This window comes from Monomorium pharaonis, chromosome 10 (genome assembly GCF_013373865.1).
Source record: "Monomorium pharaonis isolate MP-MQ-018 chromosome 10, ASM1337386v2, whole genome shotgun sequence".
In the NCBI taxonomy this organism is placed as follows: Eukaryota; Metazoa; Arthropoda; class Insecta; order Hymenoptera; family Formicidae; genus Monomorium; species Monomorium pharaonis.
The window spans coordinates 13,356,396-13,379,368 of NC_050476.1; the positions used below are offsets into that span (position 1 = coordinate 13,356,396).

Sequence of the window (22,973 nt, forward strand, 5' to 3'; positions counted from 1 at the left end):
ATACGCCAAAAATCGGTGTAAATAAACGCCGCTGTAAAGGTAACGAACGGGCTTACTTGCTGTACGACCGCGCGTGATCGTATTCCCGTCTTTCGAATCCCCTTCGATAGGCGAGATAGTTTGAGTGGGATGATAGTGTGGGAAACTTTTTATTTAAATTAAAAGACAGTAATTAGGGCGAACCCAAGGAGGAAAATCCGAGCCCGCAAGTGCGAGCCCGGCAAAAACCCCCTTTTGAAGTTTATTCGAAGAACTATTACATTGAGCTCAGTACACAAAAAAAACGACGAAGATATTATAAATCAGAGGTGCGAGCGTTACTTTCGAAGATGCGCTAATTCACGTCGAGAGATTCATGGCGCGAGTCGGACCACGAGGATCGCGACGCAGATAGGGAAGTTCAATCCCCGGAAGTCGGATCACGAGGATCGCGACGCAAATGGGGAAGTTCGATCCCCGGAAGTCGGATCACGAGGATTGCGACGCAAATGGGAGGCTCGGCTCCCTCGCGGGCCGGCTGTCGACCGGCCGCATGTAAAGAGTGTATTGAGAAGGACTCGAATCTCGCGTGGAACGGCACGTAAAGGCACGGCTACGTAGCCTAAGTTCGCACAGACACGTTTTCTTAGAAATGAATTCGCACTCGAATCACTGTCACTAAATGCTCGAAGAAAGCTGTCGCTTGATCGATGGCTTGGAAGAGAATGAGAACTCGTGGCCGGCCGGTCCACAAGCCCCCGTCTTCCCGCCGCAGCGCCGCCGGTGACGCTCGGGAAAAATCGGATGCGCTACGAAGAGAGGACTTGTCCGCGAATGATTGCCGATCGACCTCTCTTCGATCGGCAAATCCCGGGCAAGTCCGCGCTTGCTCAATGTCATTGGTTTTGGCTGTGTTCCAATGAAACATACTCCCTCGCGAGTTGCGAAAGCAATCGGTTGACAAGTGTATGCTTCGCGAAAGCGATTGACAGTGTGTATTACAATTTTATTACAATGAATGTTTGCATTGGGAGAAATCGCAGTTATTTCTCCGGAAGTAGACAGAGTCGTGTGATGTTGCGCTTGTAGACGCCGTTGGCAGTCTTAACCGTCGCTACCCGCGCAATGCCGTCGCTCCCAGAATGCACCTCGAGGATCACGCCCAGCGGCCACCGAGCGCAGGGCAAATTTTTTGTCGATGATAATGACTACGGCGTTCTTTCTGAGTATTCTTTCTGAGAGTTTGAGTCGCGCCATTTTTGGTGAACTTGCAGCTCATTGAGGTATTCTAGATGCCATCGTCGCCAGAAGTCCTGTCTAGCTTTTGTGAGGAATCGCCAGGTCGAGAATCGATTGTCTTGAACTAAAGAGAGATCATGATCGGGCAGCATCGTGAGTGGAGGTCCGCCTAATAAAATAGCAGGAGTCAACGCGATCGGGTCATTCGGATCGGACGAGATCGACCAAAGCGGGCGCGAATTTAATATTGCTTCGATCTCAATCGCTAGCGTGTTGAGCACTTCGAATGTAAGCAGTTGTTTCTTTATTACGCGCTTGAAATGATGCTTAAAAGATTTCACCGCCGCCTCCCAGAGCCCGCCGAAATGCAATGAGAGGGGCGGATTAAAATGCCAGATGATGTTTCTGGCAACAGCAAATGTATTTACGGTGGTTTGAAAAGATTCCGACTGGCATAGGGCGTAAAGTTCGCAAAGCTGATTGTTCGCGCCTACGAAAGTAGTTGTACTAAGAGAGTTCTGACCCAAACAATAGAATGGGGGGAAGGGGGAGGGGGAAGGGGGAAGGGATAATTACTTGTCACATAAATTTCAATTTTCTTTTGTTCCTATTGTTCTGTATAACAATTGACCTGTCACATAAATTTCAATTTTCTTTTGTTCCTATTGTTCTGTATAACAATTGACCTGTCACATAAATTTCAATTTTCTTTTGTTCCTATTGTTCTGTATAACAATTGACCCTGTCATAAATTTTCTTTTGTTCTGTATAACAATTGACCCTGTCATAAATTTTCTTTTGTTCTGTATAACAAATGACCCCGTCATAAATTTTCTTTTGTTTATTGTTCTTTTGAAAAATAACCCTGCCATAAATTTTGAACTTTCTTTGTTTATTGTTTCTCTATACCAAATGATACTGTCATAAATTTCAAACTTCCTTTTGTTTATTGTTTCTTTTTAACAAATTATCTTATCATAAATTTCAAACTTTCTTTTTTCTTTTGTTTATTGTTTCTCTGTAACAAATTACCCTGTCATAAATTTCAAACTTCCTTTTCTTTATTATTTCTCTATAACATATTACCCTATCATAAATTTCAAAAACTCTTTTGTTTATTGTTTTTCTAACAAATGAGAAACTTGTCTCAACATGTTTTCGAAAGTCCTTTGTGCTCATCACCACCGCCGCTCAGGTAAAGAGACTTTATCATTATTTCATATATGTAATGTAATTTTTATTTGATTATTTATAATTTGAGTTAGATTACATATGCATATGTATTCTAATTTAAATTATAAATAATTAAATAATAAAAATTATATTATGTATATTCCACCCCAGTTACGGTTTGCTCTTTATCTCTCTCCCACTACACTAATCGTATAAGCAGCGCCCTTATCTTGGCTGCTAGCGAGCGCCGATATCAGGCTGCTAGATTTTACAAACATTAAAAATATATGTTAGATTAAAAAATAAAAATATAACATAAAATAACATGCGGATACTGTAGTCTGCGTTTAATATTATACCTGAAAATTTCTTTTAATTGAACGTGTCGCAACATGTTAAATCTCAGCTTTCCCTTTTTCTAAAATTCAAAAGTCACGTGACTTACAAATGGTATTAGTATATATAGATGAGACTCTTGGAGCATCCCTTAGACGTTTTCGAGCAAGTTTACCCGAAAGTCTGTGCAGTCAGCTTTTCTAACTTCAATGAACGATTCAGTTTTTCCGTAAAAATGGAAAATTTTGATCGTGTGGAACGCGACCTTTTAGAACGAGCAAATGGAGTCGCTACCTTGGGGGAGTGTTTCGAGTGGTTGCAGTGGTGCGACGAGTGCATCGAACAACTCGAAGAACTTAATCGTGCCAAACGTCCTCGACTTGCCATTGGACTGAGGCAATCTTTGGTAGCGAGAATCGCTCGACTCGCGGGTGAAAAGGTGCGACTGGAAAGACGTTTCATGCACGTTGGTGGCAATTACGCTAGCACTAGTAACGATAGTAATAACGCGAGACTTGAGTGGCGCGAAATAGACACGGCATTCGAGAGCCGTATCTTAACCGGTGCAGTGATTAACGTGCGTCACATCGAACCTCGACAGTTTCTTGAAGATGCCAAAGACATTGTGCTTGAGCAAGTGCGGGATGCTTTAGAAAGACACGGTAGTGTAAAAGTGAACACTGCGTTTAATGGTGAATTTGTTGCGGGGGATAAACATGCTAACAAGAGTGTAAATACAAAGAATTATGCACTTTTTCAATTATCTAATTTGAACGAATGGTACGAGCTATACGTTATCGAGCCTACATTAGCTTTGCTGGAAGAATTTCAAGAACGCGATAGCGGGTGGGCGTTATCACGTATTTTAAATTTAACTATTAATATAAATAAGTACAATCCTATGCGTGCGGGATGTCATTTTACATTACCACGGCCTATTATGCTGAAAAAAGCAATAATCAATGTGCAATCTGAAGACAATGCATGCTTCGCATGGTCGGTGGTCGCCGCTTTACATCCTGCAGAAAGGCATAGTGATAGAGTATCGTCGTACCCGCATTATTCAACAGTTTTAAATTTTGGTGATATAGAGTTTCCAGTCGCGTTGAAAAACATAAAAAAATTTGAGCGGCTTAATAACAACATTTCCGTCAACGTCTACGGCATGGAAGAGGAAAGATTTGTCCCCTTGCGACTTTCCGACAACAAGAAGGAAAAGCATGTTAATTTACTATACATGCAAGACAAGGAAGACAACGTGGGACACTTCACATGGATAAAAAATCTCTCCCGGCTTATAAGCATGCAAGTGAGCAAACACAATGGGAAAAAATACATTTGCGATCGGTAAGTAATAAGTCTTTTATAAACATGTTTACATATATATTTTTTTTAAATTAAATAATAATAAATTTTTTTCTTTTATTATTCACAGATGCCTACATTATTTTGATTCTGAGCAAAAATTACAATCACACGCAGCGGACTGTAATCGAATGAACGACTGCGCCATCTTATTACCGAATGAAAAAGACAAGTGGCTGAAATTCCGTAACCCCGAACACAAGGAACGGCTTCCCTTCGTCGTATATGCCGATTTGGAGTGTGTGCTGCAGAAGACGCAATCTGACACGGAGCAAGGATCTTATAAATATCAACACCATCAGGTATTTAGCATCGGATACTACGTGCGATGCTCATTTGACGACACGTTATCTGTATATCGATTTCGTCGCGATCCTGATTGCGTCACGTGGTTTACTAAACAGCTAGAAGAACTGGCGTATAAGGTTAAGATACGTTTATCAGCTAATGTTCCCATGAACGCGTTGTCGAAAGAACAGTGGGAGGCGTACCGTAGCGCGACACATTGCCATATTTGTAATAATTTGTTCGCGCCGGATGATACGCGAGTGCGCGATCATTGCCATTTAACCGGTAAATATCGAGGTCCTGCACATTCAACTTGCAATTTAAATTATAAGAATTCATATGTTATTCCAATAGTGTTTCACAATTTATCAGGTTATGATTCACATTTCATAATAAAGGAAATAGCAAACGCGTTTGAAGGTGGCGTCAGTTTGCTACCGATTACAAAAGAAAAGTATATTTCTTTTACTAAAACCGTTAAAGATACCACCGAACAAGATTCACGAAAACATATGCAGTTAAGGTTCATAGATTCATTCAGATTTCTTAACACTAGTCTTGATAAATTATCATCATATCTCAATACCGATAAATTAAAAATTGTACGTTCAGAATTTTCAAATTTATCTAACGAAGAATTTAATTTATTAACTCGAAAGGGCGTATTTCCTTATGAATATGTGGATTGCGTGGACAAGCTGCAGGACACGTGTTTACCGCCGCGCGAATCATTTTTCAGTAGTCTGACCGGTGATACAGTATCCGAGAGCGATTACGCGCACGCTGAGAATGTCTGGAAGCGATTCTCCATTCAAACGCTAGGTGAATACAGTGACTTATATTTAAAAACAGATGTTTTGTTATTAGCCGACATTTTTGAAAATTTTCGTGACACATGTATTCAAAGTTATGGTCTCGATCCTGCATATTATTACACACTCCCCGGATATACGTGGGACGCTATGCTAAAACATACGCGTGTAAAGTTTGAGCTACTCACAGACATTGACATGATATTGTTCATTGAGCGCGGTATACGTGGAGGTTTAAGTCAATGTTCAGGTAGATATGCGCGAGCGAATAATAAGTACATGCAGTCGTACGACTCAACGAAACCATCGTCACATTTGATGTACTTTGACGTCAATAATTTATATGGATGGGCAATGTGTCAACCTCTACCTTATGCTAAATTTCAATGGGTTGAAGATATCTCTAATTTTAACGTAAACGCAATCGCTCCGGATTCACTCACAGGTTACGTTCTCGAGGTTGATCTCGAGTATCCTCAAAATCTTCACGATGCGCACGCCGATCTACCGTTCTGTCCAACGCGCGACAAGCCGCCTGGTACGCGGGAAGAGAAATTGCTTGCAACTGTTTGCGATAAGAAACGTTACATTATACATTATCGTAATTTACAGCAGTGCACGCGCCACGGTCTTCGCGTAACAAAAATATATCGTATATTACAATTTGCTCAGTCTGCATGGCTCCGCGAGTATATTGAATTAAATACACGATTCCGAACCCTTGCTAAAAATGATTTTGAAAAAAATTTATATAAACTTATGAATAATGCGGTATTCGGGAAAACTATGGAGAATGTGCGCAATCACGTTGACGTAAAACTTTTAACAAAATGGGAGGGACGATATGGTGCGGAGGCAATGATTGCAAGACCAAATTTTCACAGTAGAAGCGTATTTTCGGAGAATCTAATCGCCGTCGAACTGCGTAATCTCGAGGTGAAATTCAACAAGCCGATCTATGTAGGAATGTGTATACTTGACATTTCAAAAATCTGTTTGTATGAATTTCATCACGAGTACATGCTACCGCTGTATCGCGACAAATGCAAAGTAATGTATACCGATACTGACAGCCTCGTATACCACGTCGAGTGCGAGAATATTTATGAAAATATGAAACGCGATATTGTAAGATTCGATACAAGCGATTATCCGATTGACAATGTGTATGGTATGCCTCTCGAAAATAAAAAAGTGCCCGGTCTGATGAAGGATGAGAACAACGGTGCGATAATGACCGAGTTTGTTGGACTCAGGGCAAAAATGTATGCATTGAGGGTGGATGGGAAGAAAGACACCAAAAAGGCTAAAGGTATCAAAAGCAGCGTCGTCGCGCGAACTATAACGTTCGACGATTACACGCGCTGTCTTCGCGAAGAGATTGAACTAACACGTCGCCAGTCGTGCATAAGATCCAACTTGCACGAAGTATATACAGTATCCGAAAAGAAAATTGCCCTGAGCCCATACGATAACAAACGATATATCGTACCGAATTCGACCGAGACTTTACCGTGGGGGCATTGGCGGATACCTTTGTAATATATTTAATATTAAATACGTATTTTATAATTGTATATATTTTATATGTATTTTATAGTTTTAATTTTTTGTACTGTATATATATTATACATTTTAACATATTTTTGTATTTCATATTTCTGCGTTTCATATTGTATGCATATATTATTTTATGTATCTAAAACTTGTACGAAATAAGATTAATTAATTAATTTTTATATGTATTATGTATTAAGGATGATGGAGGGAAAATAAAGATACTCTTTGTTATATATTATAAAAATTTATTTGTATATTTTATACATTATACTTTTGTATGTTTATAATAAATAAATGTTTATTATTCTGTATGAATCAAATAATATTGTCTTTGTGTATCCATGAATTGTGTGATCCATCGAATCCCAACCACTTTACGTAGACCTCGTCACCCTTCCTGCGTAATATTTTTTCCACAAGAAATACATCCGGATGAGTCGTGCGATGTAATTCGTACTCGTAGAACGCTCCAGATATAGATTTTCCGCGATAATCCTCGAGTAGATAGGTTACGGGATTGGTATGCTGGACTTTAATGATTTTAAACACCTCAGTCGTCCAATTTGGTGTATAACCCTTTTCAAAGACAGTTTTGTACTTGCTTACGCGTACAGAGTCACCCACTTTAAATTTTGCCGGACCGGCAATCTTTATAGCGTTGTATACTGTAGCCAAGAGTCTTTCAGCTATTGCGGGTGTTACGTCAACGGGTCGCATGCCAATTGTTCGATGCTTTCGGGTATTGTAAGTAGACACGAGACGCGGTAACATATCAATCCATTTGTAATTGCCGTTGAACGTAAACTGTTTCCACATGTCGTTTTTCAGCGTGCGATTGAATCGCTCAACGACCGACGCTTTCATTACAGAGTACGTAGAATAATGATTGATATCATGTTTTTTCAAGAGTTTCTGTACATCAGCGTTGTAAAACTCCTTCCCCATATCGGTTTGCAAGTTTTTCGGATGTCTACTGCTCTCTCGAATTATCTTGGCGATAGCGTTAGCCGTCTCGCTTCCACCCTTGCTCTTGAGTGGTACAACCCACGCATACTTGCTCAACACATCGATGACAGTGAGTATGTAGTGATAGCCTTTGTTGAAACGCGAATACGGATGCATCTCAACGATATCAGCCTGCCACAAGTCGTCGTATCCTCGAACTATAACACGTCTTCGTGGAAAATTTCTTCTTGCTGGAGCGTGCAGTTCCTCGACGAGTCGCAGTCTTTCCGAACTAACGCGTCTATTGAATTTCAATGATTTCATGTTTCGCAAACTTGATCAAGTAATAACGCGCGCGATGAAATTACACTATGATTTATTTCGTTCTTTTACGTTCTTTTACGTTCTTTCACATTCGTTTCACGTTCTTTCACGTTCTTTCACGTTCGTTTCACGTTCTTTCGCGTTCTTTCACGTTCTTTCACGTTCTTTCACGTTCGTTTCACGTTCTTTCGCGTTCTTTCACGTTCGTTTCACGTTCTTTCACGTTCGTTTTACGTTCTTTTACGTTCTTTCACGTTTGTTTCACGTTCTTTCGCGTTCTTTCACGTTCTTTCACGTTCTTTCACGTTCGTTTCACGTTCTTTCGCGTTCTTTCACGTTCGTTTCACGTTCTTTCACGTTCGTTTTACGTTCTTTTACGTTCGTTTCACGTTCGTTCCACGTTCGTTTCACGTTCTTTCACGTTCGTTTCACGTTCTTTTACGTTCTTTCACGTTCTTTCACGTTCGTTTCACGTTCGTTTCACGTTCTTTTACGTTCGTTTCACGTTCTTTTACGTTCGTTTCACGTTCTTTTACGTTCGTTTCACGTTCTTTTACGTTGGTTTCACGTTCTTTCGCGTTCTTTCACGTTCTTTCACGTTCTTTCACGTTCGTTTCACGTTCTTTCGCGTTCTTTCACGTTCGTTTCACGTTCTTTCACGTTCGTTTTACGTTCTTTTACGTTCGTTTCACGTTCGTTCCACGTTCGTTTCACGTTCTTTCACGTTCGTTTCACGTTCTTTTACGTTCTTTCACGTTCTTTCACGTTCGTTTCACGTTCGTTTCACGTTCTTTTACGTTCGTTTCACGTTCTTTTACGTTCGTTTCACGTTCTTTTACGTTCGTTTCACGTTCTTTTACGTTGGTTTCACGTTCGTTTCACGTTCGTTTTACGTTCTTTTACGTTCGTTTCACATTCTTTCATGTTAATTTATAATAAGGCCAGCCTCGCGAAGTTCCTCAATTATTGACAACATCTCATTATCATGTGCATTGTGACCAGCTTGACGCGAAGCTTCAAGCAAACGTAAGCGATCCACTAGCTCGTTGGGATCATCCCAGTGCACGTAATCAATCGCGTTATCATTTAATGTCACAACGTTAGGTAATCCTTTTCCAATCGTAAATTTATCATTTAATAACGGTGCAATTATATATTTATACTTATATCCCTTGTTGCTCAATAATCGACCGTGTGAAACGTGATTTCGTTTATGCGCGTTCGTAACCAACAATATGTTTTTGTACTTTCGTTTATCGTTTTCCGTGTAGAGGGAATCATCAGGATATCTCTTAAAGATTAGTTCGTAAAGACCCGGTGTGCCAACGTATCGCATACCGTCGACAATTATGTTATCTTCGCTGTCCACGTCAAACTTTTTACTACCAAGCATCATTCCATCCTTGCCCAGATAAACACCGTAAACGATATCTATAATTTTCTCTTTTTCACCATGACCGCTGAGGAAATCTCCGATGTACTCTTGACCTAGCGGACCAAAGTGTTGCGACAACGTTTTTCGACCCTCTGGTGTTTGCAAACGATTTCGAACGATTGCTGCAAACGAATCGTCTGTCGTTTCGAAAACATCTTCGTTCTCGAGCGACTTGGGTTGTACAACTACCATACGCGGCGTGGACGCTATTGCTGGCGAATCCATTGCATCATTTAACGTATGCTGATGCTGCTCATCCTGTATCGATGGCAAATCTGCCGCGTCGTTTAATGTATACCGCATAAGTTTGTACGATTCGTTTAAGGTGTGATCCATCGAAGTGTTTTTTCGTTTCCTCTTTATCTTACTCTTTGTCGTATCCTTCTGAACAAACGACGTTTCAACATCATCGTCACGAGGCTCCTCTTTTAATGCGTGTGTACTAGAATTGTCAACAATCTTTTGCAGCGGTTCAATGAGAGGTTCAAAGTGTCTCTTAGTCACGATATCCTCTTCGATCCTACCGGTCTTCAAGGCGCGATGTTTTTTTCGGATTGATTCACTCGTTTTCTCAATCTCCTTTGCGATATTTTCACGCTCGCGTATATCTTTCTTTTCAGCCATGTTGACGTTTGTTTAACGTTGACGTATCGATAACGACTAATCGTTCCGTGGTATCGCAAACTCGTTAAATCCTCTTCTATATCGTCCATTAGCAAGCTCACTATCCTTGTCTATCACTAGAAATCCATAATCACGCTGCCAACAATCGCGACACAATGTACAAAAATCATCATACGTCATATCGGTATTCACATGATCATTGTATACATGCTTCAGGTTGGTATTATCCTGCTTGAACAGGATTAATAGGTTCGCGTTGTCACGTATAAGATGTTTAGGTATTCTAGCATACGTCTGACAGAGATAAAAACTGTCGACGTTTGAGTGTCTACCCATTGAAAAGTATTCTCTTATCGTATCTTGCTTATCGCACGCCACGTCATCAAAGATGAAGATTGAGTTTGAACGCGCTTCGCTCGGAGGAATAACGTCACTGTTATTAGAGAATGTAAAGTAGCCGATTTCATCGATCGGTGTTAACAAATTCTCCAAATATCGATATTTCGGCTGCTGCAACGATTTCGAGTACACGTACACGTTCTCGAAACGTACGCCGTGCGGACTTTCCAACAAGCTTATGATGACATTGGTTTTACCACAATTCGAGGGTCCGCAAATAATTGCACGTATAGTACTCGGCAGCATTTCACCATGCTTACGCTTCTCACCACCGTCACCCATCAGTGATAATTTGTCGTCGTAATTTGTAACGCTTATCGCCAACGGTTGTCGTACGAACCTCATTTTCTACTAAGTAAAAAGGTAGGATCGAACGTCTATTTATATGCACGCAAAACCGCGAATCGTTCAGTAGCAAAGATATTCGCGCTGTTATCACATCTCTCTGATATTCCTGATTTCAACGGTCCCACACCGTTGATAAAGAATTGTAGCGAATGCCATCGGGTTGTGGTTTGTTAAATCGCTTGATAAACGCGCTTCCTTTCGAGCTACATATCCCTGGATATCAGTTTTGCGGTCCAGGAACACACTTGAAAAAACGATTAGCCAGAGGCGATCAGGGTGTAAATCCATTGGACGCAGCGTGCCGCGAACACGATATTGCTTATTCTCATAACAACAATCTCGCTAAACGACACGCGGCGGATAAGGTACTCGCCACGAAAGCGTTAGGACGTGTAATCGCAAAAGATTCAGCTCTAAAAGAGAAAGCTGCTGCTGCTGCCGTTTGGGTAGCTATGAAAGCTAAGACAAAGATTGGTATGGGCATGAAAAAGACGACAATGAAGAAAAAGACAACGAAAAAGAAACGAGTACTTCCAACAGCAAAACGAGGCGGTATGTTACCGATTCTACCGTTATTGGGCGCACTCGGATCCATGATCGGTGGAGCGGCTAGCGTGGCAAAAGCTGTGAATGATAGTAAAGTCGCGCGAAGTCAGCTCGAGGAGTTACAACGTCACAATCACACGAGGGAAGGTCGCGGGGTGTATCTTGGTCCATACACAGGTGGAAAGGGACTGTACCTCGCTCCATACAAATACGGAAAAGGTGTAACAGCGAAAGGAAAAAAAAAAACGTCAAAAAAACGTTAAAAATGCCTGCGGGTGCAATGACAAATGTGCAACTGCAGCAACTGGCTATTCGTATGCGTATTCCATACTTTAGAGATGTTTTCATGCGTAACGCATTACCGATAAGCGGTCCACGACGAAATGAGAGCGGTATCGTAAACTTGGATGATGTGATGGGTCCCGGTACTCATTGGGTAGCGTACGCAAAGAGAGACAATCACGTGATATATTTCGATAGTTTTGGTAATCTTCGGCCACCTAAAGAACTTGTACGATATTTCGGAGACGGTGTGACAAAGATAGAGTACAATCGAACGTCCTATCAAACCTACAATCAGAGCATTTGTGGGCAATTGTGTTTACAGTTTCTCCGAACGGTTGATGCGTATGAATTTAAAGCTCGACAGCATGCGAATTAACTCAGTATTCGTTGGACGGTTTTTCAATCATGTCGTTGATACTTACGCTAACTGGGAAGGACAGCGTCCTCACTACAACATACTTTCCAATTATAGATTTGAGCGATGACAATTACGAGCTCGGTCTAATGAACTTTGAGACTTACAATACGATTCCGAATGTAAATGCTTCGAATAATAAGTTTTACTTTGATGAAGAAGATGTGGAAATTACGATTCCCGAGGGATCGTACGAACTGCAAGCCATAAACGAGTTTTTGAAACACAAAATGCTGAAACGTCTGGAATATGCAACTAATGATAATGAAAAACAAGACGATGGTAGCGTTACACACATATCACATGATGACATCCCACTTGAAGACAACGATGTCGATAAAGATAGCGGTGATAAGGATTTCCCAATAGTACTTCGCGCGAATAACAATACGATGAAGAGCGAGATAATATGCGCCTATAAAATAAATTTTAGCAAGCCCAACAATATTGGATCGTTGCTAGGATTTTCTTCAGATCGTATATTAAAGCCGCGAAAATGGTACAAATCAGACTTATCAATTAACATTATCAACGTAAACATTATCCGCATAGAATGTAACGTGACCTCGAGCGCATACAGTAATGACAAGCGTGTGCATACAATATACGAATTTTCTCCGAACGTGGCACCAGGATATAAGATCTCGGAAACACCGAGGCAGATCATTTATCTGCCGATCACCGCACGGAGCATTTCGGATTTGATGATACGTGTCGTCGATCAGCACGGACGATTGCTTAATTTTCGAGGAGAAGAAATCACTGTCAGATTGCATGTACGACGACTACGACGATAACGCTTGTGTAGACGCAGCGTGAGATGCTCATATTGAACGGGCACGTAAAAGATAACACATCGTTTACAAAACCGACATTTAATAGTAAATTTCAATCATCAAGAAAAGAAGTTTGCACTGAGAAAAAGAAACTTACCGCGTCAAACGTTGCATTTCTTCAATCTTTGGGATTCGCAGTACGACAATGACGGACATTTTAAACATTGAGAATGAACCGATCTTCGATGATCGCATCATCAAGATCGAGACTCACACGTATAATCCGTTTGCCAATACAACGTTTGATCACAGTGATGAGATAAGAATACCTATACAACATCAGGATTTATACACGTTACCGTCTGAAAGTTTTCTATACATCGAGGGAAAAGTTACGATAAAAAAAACAGTTACGGGATCTAGTGTGACTTTGGGGAATAATTGCATCGCGTTTATGTTTGACGAGATTCGATATGAACTTGATGGTGTAGAGATTGATCGTAACAGAAACGTTGGAATAACCAGCACGCTCAAGAATTATATAACAATGTCAACTAACAGAACCAAAATTGCAAATAACGCTGGTTGGGATCCGTGGTATCATGTGAATGGATACTTTAATTTTTGTGTGCCACTTAACATGCTACTGGGATTTTGCGAAGATTACAAACGCGTGGTGATTAACGCTCGTCACGAGTTGATCTTGATACGCGCGCGCAACGATAATAATTGTCTAGTCGGTGATCCAGCGCAGGAACCAGAAATTGAATTATTCAAAGTACAATGGCGAATGCCGCATGTGCTGTTGAATGAGAGAAATAAACTGTCGATGTTGCGTGCTCTGGAAAGCGGGCGATACCTCAGCATGGCTTTTCGCTCATGGGATCTGTATGAGTTTCCATTATTGCAACGCACAACCAAACATACATGGGCTATCAAGACCGCTACTCAGCTCGAGAAGCCGCGTTACGTCGTCTTCGCTCTGCAGGCTGGTCGGAAGAACGTCATGCTTGAGGACGCGAGTCGATTCAATGATTGCAAACTGACAAATGTAAAACTGTATCTGAACTCGGAATGTTATCCGTATGACGATATGAATCTGGATTTCGATAAAAACAGATGGGCAATTCTGTATGATATGTATACACGTTTCTGTAAAGACTATTATGGGTATGATAATCTTGAGCCGAATCTATCTGTCGCGAATTTTCGACAAAAAGGTCCGTTTGTGATTATCGATTGCTCTCGACAAAACGAATCGATTAAGAGTGCAACTGTAGATGTGCGTATAGAATTTGATTGTAAAGAGAACGTACCCGCGAGCACCACCGCGTACTGTCTCATCATACACGATCGCATAGTTCAGTACAATCCGTTGACCAACGTTGTGCGCAAAATTACCTAAGATGACGACGACACCATCACACTTTTCTCTGGAAAAATACATTTGAGACGATATAAGAATGTATAGCGCATTGATGTGGATCAGTCTTCTCAACGATAACAGTCATGTCTGTACCAACGTTTGTGGATCTGCAAGGCTTCATCGTCAGGGGAAGCTTTGTCGTGAAGGAATTTGCCTCTCTCAAAAATGGCGTCGAACTCTCACATTACATTTTTCAACATCCCATTCCGTGGCATCAACTTAGCAACGCTGACAAGCGCTTGGCATCATGGTTGCTTACGCATCATCATGGAATATCATGGGAGGGTGGAATGATTCCATACAGAATGGCTAAAAACTTGATTACAGCAGCGTTGATGAGGAATGAAACAACACCCGTCATATACGTTAAGGGATGTGAGAAACGAGAATGGTTGTTGGACTTGCTTCTGGACGAGGACGCTAATGTCGAAAATATCGAGGTGCATTACGAAAATATAAAACCTCTAAATAAAATGGATGTTACGCATACTTTACGTTGTCGGAATCATGTGAACAATTGCGCTTTACAGAATGTATTTAAACTGTATAATTGGTGGTCTAATAATAAAAAATAAAAAAAATAAAATATATACAATCTTTTATTTTACTTTATTTTCCCTATCATATTTCCCTTTCTTTTTTCTCCGTTTAATAAAAACTACATTTAACAAATTAAATTAATTTTATATATTAGGATAATTGGTAGGAGATAGGAATAATTCTTAAATAATTTTTAACATTTATACAAAAACATATTTATTAATTATGTAAAGCATCATATACAATATTGACGGATGCATAAGTCACTAGTTCGCATTCTATGATACAAGTTTTATCATAATTTTCATTCAGCATTTTTATAGCATCATACTTATTAGTAACATAATTTTGACGCAAAATAGTAATAAACTTCTTATATTTATTGCTTACACTATAAATATTTTGATATAATTGATTATACATAGATTCAACGCAGTGTTCGAGATTAAGTAAAAATAATATTGTTAATGGTTTCATATATATACAAGTATTACACAGTGTTAATTTTACGATACCTTTATCGTGTACGTTTACAATTTCTATTACTAAATCACAAATAAAAAGTCTCGAAGATGGTATAGTTGCTCGTACGAGTTCCTCAATATCCACACGTCTCTCGATAAATTTTTGCCATGTTATATATGGCAAAATTAGCTGATTTCCTTTGTTGTCGCCAAGAATCATCTCCACAAAAGGCTCAGACCCTACGCTGATTCCCATTTCCAAGTACTTGTACCCTGTAGTGGTCAAAGCAAATCTCCTTCTCAGGATGCGAGGTGTATGGCGCGGCTGCGATATTGTTCTATAAAGAAAAAAAAAAAATGCGAGTTAGAAATAAAATCTAAATAAATATGTAATAAATATGTAATGAAATTTGATTTAATTAAGAAATACTTACGGTTTATCATGAGCTTCGTTTTCCTGGATTGGAACGTAGTAGTTCATCTTCGGGAAGTACGTTTTTCCAATTGACTCCAGCAGCCAACGTTATCCTTTGTTGTCCGTTCGGTAATGAGCGACTGTAGTGAGGATATTCGTAATGGGCGACTGATGTATGGCGATTCTTCTTATATGATACACCCCTCCACCATATCTTAATAGTAATGTGCATAATCACATTGGTCACGTGATTTTTGAAAAGAATTTTAGAAGAAGGGGAAGCTAAGATTTAACATGTTGCGACACGTTCAATTAAAAGAAATTTTCAGGTATAATATTAAACGCAGACTACAGTATCCGCATGTTATTTTATGTTATATTTTTATTTTTTAATCTAACATATATTTTTAATGTTTGTAAAATCTAGCAGCCTGATATCGGCGCTCGCTAGCAGCCAAGATAAGGGCGCTGCTTATACGATTAGTGTAGTGGGAGAGAGATAAAGAGCAAACCGTAACTGGGGTGGAATATACATAATATAATTTTTATTATTTAATTATTTATAATTTAAATTAGAATACATATGCATATGTAATCTAACTCAAATTATAAATAATCAAATAAAAATTACATTACATATATGAAATAATGATAAAGTCTCTTTACCTGAGCGGCGGTGGTGATGAGCACAAAGGACTTTCGAAAACATGTTGAGACAAGTTTCTCATTTGTTAGAAAAACAATAAACAAAAGAGTTTTTGAAATTTATGATAGGGTAATATGTTATAGAGAAATAATAAAGAAAAGGAAGTTTGAAATTTATGACAGGGTAATTTGTTACAGAGAAACAATAAACAAAAGAAAAAAGAAAGTTTGAAATTTATGATAAGATAATTTGTTAAAAAGAAACAATAAACAAAAGGAAGTTTGAAATTTATGACAGTATCATTTGGTATAGAGAAACAATAAACAAAGAAAGTTCAAAATTTATGGCAGGGTTATTTTTCAAAAGAACAATAAACAAAAGAAAATTTATGACGGGGTCATTTGTTATACAGAACAAAAGAAAATTTATGACAGGGTCAATTGTTATACAGAACAAAAGAAAATTTATGACAGGGTCAATTGTTATACAGAACAATAGGAACAAAAGAAAATTGAAATTTATGTGACAGGTCAATTGTTATACAGAACAATAGGAACAAAAGAAAATTGAAATTTATGTGACAGGTCAATTGTTATACAGAACAATAGGAACAAAAGAAAATTGAAATTTATGTGACAAGTAATTATCCCTTCCCCCTTCCCCCTCCCCCTTCCCCCCATTCTATTGTTTGGGTCAGAACTCTCTTAGTACAACTACTTACGAAGTTTGTACCGTTGTCGGAGTACACATGTCCCGGAATGTCTCGGTGGCCGATAAAACGACGGAAAGCTCCCAGAAACCCGTCCGTCGTCAAGTCGCTTGTGATTTCCACATGCACGGCCTTCGTAGCCATACACACGAAAAGGCATCCGTATGCCTTGACTCGCGATCGATTCCGTGATTTCCTTTCCTTAATGAAAAGTGGTCCAAAGAAGTCAACACCGGTGTGTAGAAACGCGGGCGTCTCGTTTAATCGGGCTTCCAGCAGATCTGCCATTTGTCCGTGTAGTAACTTCGGACGATGTCGAATGCAATTGACACATTTTCGCACGATCCGTCGGACTTGGTCCTTTCCGTTGAAAAGCCAAAAGCGAGCTCGCAACGCGTAAAGTGTGCTTTGGATACCGGCGTGATACGTTCGTTCGTGTATTTCCTTTATAATGAGGTCCGTGACTTGATTGTTGGATGGAAGTAAAATCGGATGCCGCGTACCGAAAGGCGACTTTGCATTTCATAACCGCCTCCCAACGCGTAGCAATCCGCGTTCGTCGATGAAGGGATTCAGTTCGTCAAATCTGATGCTCTTTCGATAGGACATTGTGATCTCGCCCGTTTTAGTCTCTCGCGACGTTGTGAGTCGTTTAATTTCGACCGAAAAATTCTCGCGCTGAATTATTCTCAAAATACGTAACTCCGCTTCGTTTCGTTCTTTAACGTTAAGCAATTTTCCCGAATTTCCCGCCCCTTTATATTTAGCAGGGAGCCATCGTAGACCGCGCGCCACTCCGTTAATTAACGTATTATATGATGACGAGCATCGATCGAACTCGCTGTACGGCGTTGCACTCGACTTGAGACAGACGTCTGGTTCGGAATCCAATGAGTCAGGAACGTTAATTTCTAAATTCGCGGGCCAGTCGGTTTCGAGTAATGATAACCACGGAAAACCATGGAACCACGTTTGATTCTTAACGAAATCATTTGGAAGTTGTCCTCTGGACAACGCGTCCGCGGAATTATCTTTCGACCCGACGTGTCTCCATTCCGCCGCGTTTCCGACGGTTTGAATTTCGGCTACGCGATTTGCTTCAAATACCTTTAAGCTCTGAGAATTCTTTTTGATCCAATACAATACGATGGAGGAGTCAGACCAGAAGATTACTCTGTCGAATTCAAGACCGAAATTCGCGCAGGCTTCCTTGTATAGTCGAACGAGGGTTAATGCTCTGCAGAGCTCGAGACGAGGAATAGTTGAATTCTTTAAGGGTGCGACTCGCGACTTCGCACACGCTAAGCGAGTTTTCACTTGTCGTGAGTTAGAAGAACGGATGTAGAAGCAAGCTCCATAACCCCTTTGACTCGCGTCGCAGAAGCCGTGGAGTTCGATTTGAGTCGGGTTATCCATCAGCAATCGTCGGTCCACGGCTAAATCGCGGATACTTCCCAACTGAGCGAATGACAACCAGGCCGTGTGCAATTCCTGAGACGCTGACTCGTCCCATTCTAATCGATCTAACCAACATTTTTGCATTATGATTTTCGCGTATAATACTACCGGGCCGAGCAGACCGAGAAGATCAAATATCCTTGCGATTTCGGATAAGATGTTGCGTTTCGTTACCCTTGTAGACAAATCGAGTGGTTTCACGGTAAAAACCAATTCGTCTCGGTTTGAATTCCACACGACACCTAATGTTCTCAATACGGCGTTTTGTTCGATCGCGCAATCTAAGTTTAAAATCTTCTCGCTCATATTGTCGAGCGCGTGTTTGTGATTAGAAGCCCATTGTCGGATGTTAAACCCGCCCCGTTGTAAAAGCTCGATGATTTCGTCGCGAATTTTGAGTACTTCATCTAGAGAATCCGCGCCGGTCAACAAATCGTCTACGTATAAATCGCGTTTCAAAACGTCGCGTGCCCGAGTGTACTTCGATCCTTCGTCATCAGCGAGTTGTTGGATAGTTCGTATTGCGAGGAACGCGACGTTAGGCGGGAGGTTCGGCTCTCGTTAAGTCGGATCGCAAGGACCGCGACGCAAATCGGGAAGTTCGGCTCCCGTACGTCAGATCGCAAGGATCGCGACGAAAAAGCGAGAGGTTCAGCCCCCGTGAGTCGGACCGCAAGGATCGCGACGCAAAAGCGGGAAGTTCAGTTCCCGTGAAGTCGGATCATGAGGATCGCGACGCAAAGCGGAAGACTCGGCTCCTTCGCGGGCCGACTGCGGAGACGGCCGCGCGCAAGAGTGAGTTTAACTAGATCACTGTTCTGCGATGAATTAATTTGTTTAACGCATAGCATTGAGAGTGTGGCTTCGGTGCCCATTAAAATGTCGATTCATGAAATGTCGAAATCCCGACGCGGGAGGTGAAATTGCGGGTCGGCCAGCCGAATGTACGCCGGAAATGGAACTAACTCGCGCGGAAACATTCGATCCGGTACCGAGTTCGCGATCATAAGGCTTGGTTCATAATTGCCTTGTAAATGATCGGAAACTGACTTGGATTTGATGTCGAGACACCGCGCTCATCATAAGTTGAGAATTTGGTAACGACGACGCGGTATTTAACGGGATACATTCTAGTCATGTTTGTTGGATGTTTCGGCTCTAGCGTTCGATTAAATTGATTTAGAATCGATATTTGTTGCAGGTCTCACGTCATTTACCGCGTTCAGAGATTTTTGCGAATGTAAAAGCGAATGGTGGAATTCGGACAGAACTTGCAATGCGCGCCGTTGCACGTGCCCTCGTGCGCGCGAAGACAATTTTGGCAAAGTTTATTCTGTCGCGTAAAATCCCAGCGTTGTACATTTAATTTCCCGAACGTAGAACATTTGTAGAGGGGATGTTCTCTCTTGCATTTCACGCACACGCTTGGTGTATTGAGAACGAGGGCGCGCGTACCCGACCCGACGCGCCGTGCCCTTGTTGTTGATGGCTGCGAGTCCGCGCGACGTTTGCCGCTCGTTTCCTCTCTACGCGCGTTATCCTGTTCTAATGTACAGAGCCGGAAAGCGATCTCGTCGAGAAATTTGTAAAGTCGTTTCAAATCCGGTAATTCATCAAGGGCTAACGTGTCCTCCCATTTATTCCGAATTCCGATCGGCAACAATCTTTCTAGTACCCTGATAATTATTCGTTCGTCGATCCGTACTTGAAGTGTTTCTAACATTCTCAAATGTTGCCGCACGTTGTCAATTAATTTGGAAAGCTCCGCGGAAGTTGCTTTAGGCAACGGCTTGACGTCGAGAATCGCGTCAATGTGTGTCGACACCAACACACGTCTTCTTTCGTACGATTCGACGAGCAATTTCCATGCTGGTTTGTAATTAGCCGCGTCCGCGTCGTACATCGAGATTTTATTTAACGCGCTCCCCAGTAGTGTATCCCTCAAATAAAGAAATTTAACGAGGTTATCAATATCCGAGCGCGTGTCCATCATTGTTAAAAACGTATTTTTAAATGAAAGCCATTTATCATAGCTTCCGTCAAATTTGGAAAGTTTGGCGACGGGCAGTTTCAAAAGCTTCTGCTTTTCTAGAAACGTCGATTGCCCCATGACCGGTTGAACCGATTCGTCGGCATTCGGCATGCCTTGGATGCGAGAGGCAATATCGTAATACGCGTTTTATATTAGCGTGATTCTTCCGACGAGTTCGTTCTCCTCATCTAATTCGATCAATTCTTCATGCAAATTTTCGTATTCGTGAAAAAGAGTGGTGATTCGCTTTAGTCGTAAATTTGCATTAATTTTATTATATTTCCCGTCATTAAATCCGTTCTCTAAATTCGTTAACTGAGTCTCCACGGACTTAATCTTTCTCGCGATAAGCGCGATTCTCCTTTTCGTCGTCGCGTCCATGTCGAGTCAAATGCCGAACCCTTACGCGCAAGAGAGAGAAAAATCGAGCCTCCTTTGAAGAAGGAAAGCGAAAGAAGAAAAGAAAACAAAGGAAACTAAGTCCCGGCTCGGAAGTCCTTCGTTCGCAATTGTTTTGTTGTCGTTAGGTCGATGCATGGTGTGCGCCCGAACAAGTAAAAACCGGTCGCGCGGTGGAAGGAGGTGACGCAGCGCGCGCTATCCTACGCTCCCCCCTCCAAGTACGACGAAGCGTATGCGGCGCGTAGAAGAATGACGCAACGGTCGCGCGCAAGCTAGAACATGCTCAAACAGACAAAGACGAGTCGCACGTGGCGCGCGAAAAACGATGCAATGGCCGCGTAGACAAGAGATCGTAGAAATTATTATATTTTCAGAACGATCTGACTTATCTTGTTGCGATTCGCAGAGACTGCAGGCGTCGATGACCACTGGGAGGGAGGCGTCCTGGTGCGGGAGCGACGGCGATGATGTCGATGTTGAGTCGTTGAAAAGGTGATGCAACACTGCCGACGGTCGTTGTATGTGGCACGACTACACTTGTACCGTCACGTTCGAGACCGTTCTACTTCGTTGCACTAGCTCGCACCTCACAGGAGGCACCAAAATGTACGACCGCGCGTGATCGTATTCCCGCCTTTCGAATCCCCTTCGATAGGCGAGATAGTTTGAGTGGGATAATAGTGTGGGAAACTTTTTGATTTAAATTAAAAGACAGTAATTAGGGCAAATCCAAGGAGGAAAATCCGAGCCCGCAAGTGCGAGCCCGGCAAAAACCCCCTTTTGAAGTTTATTCGAAGAACTATTACACTGAGCTCAGTACACAAAAAAAAACGACGAAGATATTATAAATCAGAGGTGCGAGCGTTACTTTCGAAGATGCGCTAAATCACGTCGAGAGATTCATGGCGCGAGTCGGACCACGAGGATCGCGACGCAAATGGGGAAGTTCGATCCCCGGAAGTCGGATCACGAGGATCGCGACGCAAATGGGAGACTCGGCTCCCTCGCGGACCGGCTGTCGACCGGCCGCACGTGAAGAGTGTATTGAGAAGGACTCGAATCTCGCGTGGAACGTAAAGGCACGGCTACGTAGCCTAAGTCCGCACAGACACATTTTTTTAGAAATGAATTCGCACTCGAATCACTGTCACTAAATGCTCGAAGAAAGCTGTCGCTTGATCGATGGCTCGGAAGAGAGTGAGAACTCGTGGCCGGCCGGTCCACAAGCCCCCGTCTCCCCGCAGCGCCGCCGGTGACGCTCGGGAAAAATCGAATGCGCTACGGAGAGAAGACTCGTCCGCGAATGATTGCCGATCGACGTCTTTTCGATTGGCAAATCTCGGGCGAGTCCGCGCTCGCTCAATGTCATTCGTTTTGGCTGTGTTCCAACGGAACACTATACAGTATACAGCAACGAACGTATGTCGCTCGACATTACACCTTTTGTACGGGTTTATTGATTAACAAATTAGTGTAACTCAGTTAAAAGAATATATATCGTTTTAGAATCACAATCGGCGTTATCTCTGTGGAACCTGACCCGTGGAGTTACGGCAGCAATCCCCAATACCGTGTCTCTTAATACGGAGCACAACAAAATATTTATTTACTTATATAATATTAGATTTATTTACAAATATTTGTAGAAATGTACTAAATTTTACATTTTGTTTAAACTACAGAACTTTGAGTTTTTTCTATTTTTAGTTTTGCATAAAATATTACCAATTGCACATAAAATAACAAAATTGTTTGGTTTCTGTAAATAATTCTAAAAACTATTTTCTTTGAAACTCATATAATAAAAATTTGTGGTTTTCTGTAAATATTTGAATGTACTTTTCTAGAGAATATTAACATTTTTTTTAAATAAGTACAAAATTTTACAGCTTTCTATAGCTTAACATCGTTCAAAAAAGCTACAGAATTTTATTTTTTTATATTTTTTAAATAATATCTCAGCTAACCTTAAATATTCTTGAGATATTCCATTTGTATCCTAAAACTGCTATATGTCTGCAATGCGAGAAGA

At 41.2% G+C, this 22,973-nt stretch overlaps 3 protein-coding genes across 3 annotated transcripts; 2 read left to right on the top strand and 1 right to left on the bottom strand.

Annotated features, from left to right (window-relative positions):
• Positions 1-2,857: 2,857 nt before the first annotated feature.
• Positions 2,858-6,734, top strand: LOC118647504. The gene is made up of 4 exons (XM_036292546.1): positions 2,858-4,074; positions 4,163-4,665; positions 4,735-4,982; positions 5,040-6,734. The coding sequence occupies exons 1-4, from the start codon at positions 2,858-2,860 to the stop codon at positions 6,732-6,734; spliced, it is 3,663 nt and encodes a 1,220-aa protein (XP_036148439.1).
• A 6,320-nt stretch (positions 6,735-13,054) lies between these two features.
• LOC118647505 lies at positions 13,055-14,254 on the top strand. The gene has a single exon (XM_036292547.1). The coding sequence runs from the start codon at positions 13,055-13,057 to the stop codon at positions 14,252-14,254; it is 1,200 nt and encodes a 399-aa protein (XP_036148440.1).
• A 3,317-nt stretch (positions 14,255-17,571) lies between these two features.
• LOC118647506 lies at positions 17,572-18,813 on the bottom strand. Its single transcript, XM_036292549.1, has one exon. It carries the CDS (start codon positions 18,811-18,813, stop codon positions 17,572-17,574), a length of 1,242 nt encoding a protein of 413 aa, XP_036148442.1.
• Between the last annotated feature and the right edge of the window lie 4,160 nt (positions 18,814-22,973).